Source organism: Phaethon lepturus, unplaced genomic scaffold (genome assembly GCF_000687285.1).
Source record: "Phaethon lepturus isolate BGI_N335 unplaced genomic scaffold, ASM68728v1 Scaffold54546, whole genome shotgun sequence".
NCBI lineage: Eukaryota > Metazoa > Chordata > Aves > Phaethontiformes > Phaethontidae > Phaethon > Phaethon lepturus.
The window spans coordinates 1-7,776 of NW_010547958.1; the positions used below are offsets into that span (position 1 = coordinate 1).

At 39.1% G+C, this 7,776-nt stretch overlaps 1 protein-coding gene across 1 annotated transcript; it reads left to right on the forward strand.

The window, feature by feature from the left end:
- Positions 1–86: 86 nt before the first annotated feature.
- On the forward strand, positions 87–6,412 carry GDAP1 (ganglioside induced differentiation associated protein 1). Its single transcript, XM_010289791.1, has 4 exons — positions 87–283; positions 1,886–2,059; positions 5,697–5,791; positions 6,245–6,412. The coding sequence occupies exons 1-4, from the start codon at positions 178–180 to the stop codon at positions 6,410–6,412; spliced, it is 543 nt and encodes a 180-aa protein (XP_010288093.1). The 5' UTR covers positions 87–177.
- Positions 6,413–7,776: the final 1,364 nt, after the last annotated feature.

Consider the following 7,776-nt stretch of genomic DNA (forward strand, 5'->3'; position numbering starts at 1 on the left):
GCCGGGCGGCGGGCCGGGCTGGCTCCGCAGAGCGGGGACAGCTGACCGGAGAGTGCTTCTGCTGCGGTAACCCCGCTCGCACCGTTGCAGGTGCGGTTGGCAATAGCCGAAAAAGCCCTGAAGTGCGAAGAGCACGATGTAAACCTGCCGCTGAGCGAGCACAACGAACCGTGGTTCATGCGCTTAAATTCCTCTGGAGAAGTACCCGTCCTTATCCATGGGGAAAACATCATTTGTGAGGCAACGCAGATTATCGATTACCTTGAAGCAACGTTTGTAGATGGTAATCCCATAGGCATTTCGATGCAAAATCTGTCCTCGTGTACCCCATAGTGTGCGGCAGCGTCAGGGTCACAGCTCTGTATTGCCACGCGTTGCTCCGTTCACGACCAGAAAGTGTTCGTAGTCTCACAAGTAAATGGGCTCTTCTAGTAGTTGGGGGTGGGGGGTAAAAACCACTGCATAAGGTGTCTGGGGAGACCTTATTGCAGCCCTCCAGTAGTTAGAGGGGACCTATAAGTAAGGTGGGGACAGACTTTTTAGCAGGGCCTGTTGCCAGAGGATAAGGGGTAATGGTTTTAAACTAAAAGAGGCCAGATTTAGACTAGCTATAAAGAAGAATTTTTTCACGATGAGGGTGCTGAAACACCAGCACAGGTTGCCCAGAGAGGTGGTGGCTGCCCCATCCCTGGAAACCTTCAAGGTCAGGTTGGACAGGGCTCTGAGCAACCTGATCTAGTTGAAGATGTCCCTGCTCATTGTGGGGGTGTTGGACTAGATGACCTTAAAAGGTCCCTTCCAACCCAAACTATTCAGTGATTTTATAAAAAACTCGTTCCTTTAAAATGAGCTGTTTATGGCCTTCCAGCACCTTTCCAAGCAGCTCTAAGTAAAAACCCACCACTGACCTTATCCCTTCACGTAGGCTGTTGAAGGCAGTAATGGCAGCACTGCACTGTGCTAACCCTATGGTGAGACTGCTGTGAAAAATAATGTGTGGCACAACTTCTGCTGTGGTCGGGCAGCTCCTGCTTTTCCGCAAGAAAAAAAGAAAGATGCTTAATTCCAGAATAATATTGGGCGGAAAAGGGGAGTAGAATGAGTATTTTTGGAGCCAAAATGGAATGAAGAGGTAAAACAGTAGGACGAAAAAACACAGAAGTGATCACATGCAGGCTTTTGAAATTCCTTGTGTATTGCCGGAAAATAGACTGCCTCAATTTCTGAAGAAAATGCGGAGTTGTATTTTTTTAGGTGTGAAGAAGCAGCATTTTGTGTTTCAGGGGTTTAGTGCTGTGATCTCTTAGGCCATGGAGAAAACTTCATTGTTAGAGGAACACAATATGTATTTAATGCTGGCATGTTCATCAAATGAAGAGTCAGGGCCCAGGCAGACTGAGGGCAGGGTAAAACTCTGTGGTCTGCAGGAATACTTCTAACCATGCTTTGAGCAGGATTCCTGTACTGTAATTTTTATGGCATTACAGCTGTGGTAATGTTTTAGCTGTAATGGCTTGCTGCCACCTCAGTTGTGCCTTACTGTGAGAGGGCTAAAGGGTTGAGTGCCACGATCTCCCGTCCCTAGGAGTACAAAATAGACGCTGAATCTGGTTCTCTGATTTGAAGGCCTCTTAAATAGGTGTTTACATGGTTGCTGCATAGGAATTGGAATTATCCAGATGTTTTAAAATGCAGTATGTGAGTATGTTTTGCTGAACTGTGATAACACTAGCAAGTTACAGTGGGGAATAGTGAAACTTCCTTAACTGTGGCTGTGTCACCTGTGCCAGTTGGACATAACTGAGGTAACGTTGGAAATACTGCTCTTGACCAATTATTACATGGTTCTTCTTTTCTTGACTTTATTTTTAACTTTGTATTGCAGAGGAGGTGCCAAGATTAATGCCAGAAGAAGGGAGCATGTATTATCCAAGGGTACAACACTATAGAGAGCTTTTAGACTCCTTGCCTATGGATGCCTACACGCATGGCTGCATCCTGCACCCCGAGTTAACAGTGGACTCAATGATTCCAGCCTATGCTACCAGCAGAATTCGTAGTATGTACTGATATAGCTCTGATTGCCTATTAGTTAGTAGGATGCTGCATTACATTCATCTTGTGTCTTCAGTGCATCTGAAGCAGAATATATTGAGCACAGATTTCCAATTTTAGTTGCAGTCCTTGATAATTTGTGCATATACTTTTTATTAATTTTGTAGTCTGTTATGATTTGAAAACGGGAAAGAGGAAGTGTTATTTTTGAGGTATCTGTGGAATTAATTTTCCTAATGATTGAAAAAATGCTTCTTGTGCATAACAGAAAATGGCAGCTATGACAGCTGTGAGTATTTTACTTTCTGATTTTGCTGTTTATGCTTATAAAGCAATTTCTAGAAAACAGTGCTATTACTGCTCACACCAAACCACTACACTGAAGGAAACCCATTTTGTGTGATTGTAAACTTGTAATAAGTTTACCTATTAAATTGAAGTAACTGCTTTCCTCTCAAAGTGGTGCAAATGCAGATTAGTTTCAATGAAACAGAGTCTGTTTATCTAAGAGATTATAAGAGAATCATCAGGCCCGTTTTGTCTGAGGAATATACTAGTGTCAAATTGGTGCCAGGGGTAGAGAGGAAAAAAAAAAAGGTGTGAAGAGGTAAGTAGCTTTCCATTATACCAATGGAAATTGTTAAAGCACAACTTAAACCAAAATCCTGGTGCAAATACTGCAACAATATAGAATCAAGATAAAGGATGAACTGGTGGACTGGTAGAATTAATGGCAAAATGTCCTTTGACTTCCTTGGCATCAGCATTTTACCTGATGAACTTTTATATAGATACGAGATTCTCATGAAGAAGTACGTTAAGGGCAGAGGAAATAACTGTAGATTATGTTGGCCAGTCACCTTCATAACAGAGAACCTCCTGAAATGAACTCCTGTTTCAAATCCAGTAGTTTGCAGAAATACTTGGTTTAAACAACATTCAGTGGTACTCAGAAAAATCCTTGGCAAATAATCTTTCAGTTCTCATAGCTTTTTTTTTTGGCCTTTTTCTTTTTTTTCCCCCCTGGGTTTGAACACCAGAACTGGACAGCAGATTCTGTTCACTTTGGTGTCAGGTAGGGAGATAAATATTTAATTCTTTATTCTTTTTTTTTTTCTCTGTATGTATGTTCAAGGACTCCAGTGTTATTTTCAGCTACAGAACTGCCCTGGGAATCCTTGTTCAGCTGGTTGTGGGTCATGACCTCAGTCTAGCTTTTCAGAACTGCTTGCAAACTTACAACCCTCTTGCCAAGAAACGTAGCCTGTATCTTTTCTGGACTGTATCTTTTACTTCAATTTATATTTTACATTGGACTGCATTGAAACATCCACTGGTTGCTTAGGCCCAGTTTGTCAACCAGTCCAGACCACTGGGTTCAGTGCTATGTTTTTTTCTTGATTTATGTCTCTTCTACTCTTTCTACCATGGCAAACGTTAATTAATGCTTTTATGTTTCCTTCTAAGTATTACAAAAGAACTAAATAGTACTAGGACAAGGATCAAATCCCAAAAACATGGCTGGATGACGAGTCCCTGTTTACAATTATGTTCTGAGATCTCTGACTTTTTTGTCAATGTCAGTGCTTTTATCGTGATGATTTTTTGGTATGGTATTTTAGAATGTTCCATAGAGCAAAGTCAAATACAACAGAGACTTTGAAATGTAGTACAGCTGTACTATTACCAAATTCATAACATCATAAAAACTGATACTTTGTTAGTTTGAGAAGTTCTATTTCCAACAAACTGTGACATGCTCCTCCTCAAAATTTTTGCCAAGTCAGTTCTTTTATTAGCCATGCCATTATGTTGTCAGAGGTGAAGTTAGGCAGTTAGTTTTCCTTATAGTTGCTTGAGTTATCCTTTATAAAACATCATTGCAGTGTTATTTTTCTTTCTGTCTGCTGGAAACTTCTTGAGCATTACAAAGTATTTAGAAGTCAGTGTTGCTGGTCCAATGATCAATGGTTATTTAAAAATAAATTCCTTATAAAAATTGTCTGGAGAGATGCAGAATGTATAATTTCAGCAAGAGTAATTAGCATTCTTTTTTTTTACTGAAGTAACATGAATTATGCTTTTATATCAGTGTATTATCTGGTTTTTGGTTGTTTTTTTTCCCAAATGTGGATGCTGTTTATTAAACAATTGTACTTTACTCCTAGGCATTGATAGGTTTTCTGTTCTCACATGGTAATAATCAGTGCTTTTATTATGGTTTACAGTGTTGTCTTGTGTTCTTCTGACCATACGTATTCTTCCCCTCTAGCTTCTAGTTGGTATAACCTGTTGTCAGTTTACACATACACATTCATAGTGGTAGAGCTAAAATTACTACTTGTCTAAATTCAGACATTTTCTTATCTTTTTATACTTAAAGTATAGCCTGCTTTCTTGATTTGAGGCATTTTTTTTAAAAGCTCGTGGATGTTCCTAAACAATTCCTTTGCTTGTTCAAACTTGTCGCGGATGGTTTAGTTTTCAGCTTTGAAAAGCTGATCTTTTTCAGAGTGCTGGATATAATAAGCCACCAGCCAGTTATGTATTATGTTTATGCATACCAAATCCAATTAAGTAATTAATTGCATATGTAAAGCATATGTAAGATTTTAGTTGTGTGATTACATCCTTCAATTTCTTCATACACTATGTTGAAAGATGGCTTTCACAGTCATGTCAGGTTGAAAAAAAGAATGTATAAAGCAGTGAGTTCAGTATTCTCTAGTAAGAATTTTTTATCAGTTTAATTTATGAGACTTAATTGGAACTAATCTTATTTATCAAGTACAAGTGAGAGGTGATTCATGCCCTGTAATTATTCTTTCGTTCTCAGTTTATTACTAGAAACATTTATTTTTAGAGTATAACTTACTATTCACTATCTATCTACTGGTATTCTAGGTCTGTAAGTATGGCATTTTCAAGCAAAGCCCCATTTTAAGGAGAGAAAAGGCTATACACGTGTAGTAGAAATCAGTAAAATTATTGTAAATTTTTCACATCGTTCCTTCTTTAAGTCACGTAATGAATGTTTTTGTATAACATCCATATACTCCATAACCAACATTTCCAAAAGGCATCACAGATTTTTCTGTCACATTTTAGCTAACTGAAAACACCTTGGTTCCATAATCAGTGGTATTTAGGCTTTTGCTGTGGAAGTATCCCACAACCTACAGTGACCTACAGAAAATATCAGTATGGGCCTATCTGTATTTTGACAGCCTGAAAAGTGTGTTAGGAACCCAGGAACTGAGGTATAAAAACATCAGAGTCCTGAGGTATTGGCAGCAGAATTTCATGGATTTAGCACCAGTTTTGGCAGCAAAGCGGTTTTATCTGAATAAGAGGAAAATATTAACAAGAATTTCTCATTCTGCCTGGCAGATCAGTGCTTTATAGAGTTCATTGCAAACCGATGAGCAGAAGTTATGGTGGGGTCAATTTACACAGCTGTTAAGTTTTCCAAAACATGATGTTTATGAATCCCAACTTGGTGGTGATGCTTCACTGAAGTACCACTTCTCATTTCTTTATTGTGATATGTGTACATAAGCTATTGATCAGTTCCTGTGGATTGCATTATGGGTATGTTTGGATATCTAGTGTCATTCCTTTTTTTTTTTTTTTTAAATCAGGTCAAATAAGTAACACAGAATCAGAGTTGAAGAAACTTGCGGAAGAAAATCCAGACCTTCAAGTTGCCTATATAGCAAAACAGAAGCGCCTTAAAGTAAGAAAATTCTTTGTATTCCCTGCTTTTATTATGAGCTTATTAGTTTCAGATTTTTTCTGTCACGATGTTTTTCACCCATCATTACCAGTAATGTCATGAAGTGATTTAACCCTACAAGGCATGAAGCAGTCTGACCCCCATATCAGCTACACACTTCAAGTGTGTGCTGAAGTGCTGGACTGGTCCCACTGACTTCAGAGGTAAGTACACATCAGCACTGGTGTTGGGATGTTAAGACCCCGCAGAGTGAGGCAAACCTCGATACCTAGCATGTCTAATGTTTTTCTTCTGTAATCTGAATTGTAACCAGTATCCAAAAGGTATCCAGCTGACTGTGGACAAAATAATCACATTTTATGAATAAGCACTGTAGTATCTAAGTAAAAGTTTCTCTGATAAAAGTATAAACTCTGTGCAATGATTAAGACACTAACCTGTATATATGTTTAGTCTAAACTGCTGGATCATGATAATATAAAATACCTAAAGAAAATACTGGATGAACTGGAAAAAGTTTTGGATCAGGTTGAGACTGAATTGCAGCGGCGAAATGAGGAAACACCAGGTAAGGGATTATTTTTGCTAAATCTTGTTGATGCTTATGTTTGGGGAGACTGAGTAAACTTGTTGACAGCACTGTTATAGGACTGGTTTTAATGTGTCCGGTTTGATACTTTTAGCATATACTGATATAACATTACAGGAGGGATCAATGCGGTTTTAAATACTAGTTTAGTTTACTGCTGCTGTCAGTGAGTTCTCACTGTGTTATGTGAGTGCTTGATCACATTTTCAGCGCAACGAGTATAATTAGCTGCACAATTCTGCAGTATTTTATCAACAGAATAAGAAAACCTTAACTACACAATGTTATCCTTGATGTTGTAGGCCTCAGTTCACTATAATGATCATGACCTTAATGTTTAACATAGGTTTATTACATTCTTGTTTAAATACTGTGCTGATATTTGTAGTATATGCAGAAGTAGCAAGCTGGATAAGTGCTCTAATCATTAAGCAACCCCCCTCCGCCACCCTCTTGGAAAGCAGTGTTATTTACCTGCTGTCCACCCAAATGAAAGTTGAATTCTGTTTAAATGGGATTAGTCTTCTGCTTATTCAGAGTCTAGTCCAACTCTCAGTGGTGCTAATAGGAATCCTTCCTCTGACTTCACTGGGAGCTGCATAAAGCATCAGTCAATATCAGCTGCATCTGCTCAAATCAATACCTTTTTGCATTTGGCTCTATAAATAGCTGTTGAAATAATTATCAGTTACTATCAAGACAGTAGATTTGAACCAGCAATTGGAAATCTAGGTTAAATTTTCTACTGACTCAACAGCAAAGAGTCACAGAAAATGTTTTAACTCACAAAGGCCGGTAGGATTTTGTTCAGCAAACTAAGTCTGTCACCATTTCCAGCAGCCCCTTTGCTTTCTCTGCAAGGAGTCAACTGGTACAGTATTGATAAGCTTATGAAAACTGCCAGGATCACAGGATTTAGTAAAACATATGGCTATTACCTGCTTCTTGGAATTTTGGCTGAGGTATTCATATTTTTGAGGTTTGTGAACAATGCTTCTCCAGGTCCTGGTCAACCTCTGAGCTTCTGCTTCTCTTGCTGCTGCTCAAATCCCTCATTCACTTACTGCTGCTGCCACTGCAGGCATCTTTCTTTCACACAGATTAGCTTCTTTGGTCTTCCTTTCCATCATCTTTCTGACTTAATGCACTGGGTGAATCCCCAGCTATCCTTTCAGGAACATAGGATACACTCGGTCTCTGCAGAGGCCTTTCTTTCCAGACCTGCATAACCGGACTGATACTGGCAGTGTGCCAAACTGTTGCTTTCCTCTAGTGGCAAATGAGTTGAAAGCGACATTGCAGAATTTCTGTTTCCACAGAGGTGCTGCTGAACGTTCATGCCAGCGGTTTTGTGTAACTGTTGTGTGGGAATCACAGAATCACTAAGGTTGGAAAG

Coding starts and splice junctions, on each gene's coding strand:
- GDAP1 (XM_010289791.1), top strand. CDS start 178: ATGCGCTTAAATTCCTCTGGAGAAGTACCCGTCCTTATCCATGGGGAA. Junction 284..1,885: donor TGAAGCAACGTTTGTAGATG/GTAATCCCATAG, acceptor TTTGTATTGCAG/AGGAGGTGCCAAGATTAATG. Junction 2,060..5,696: donor TGCTACCAGCAGAATTCGTA/GTATGTACTGAT, acceptor TTTTTAAATCAG/GTCAAATAAGTAACACAGAA.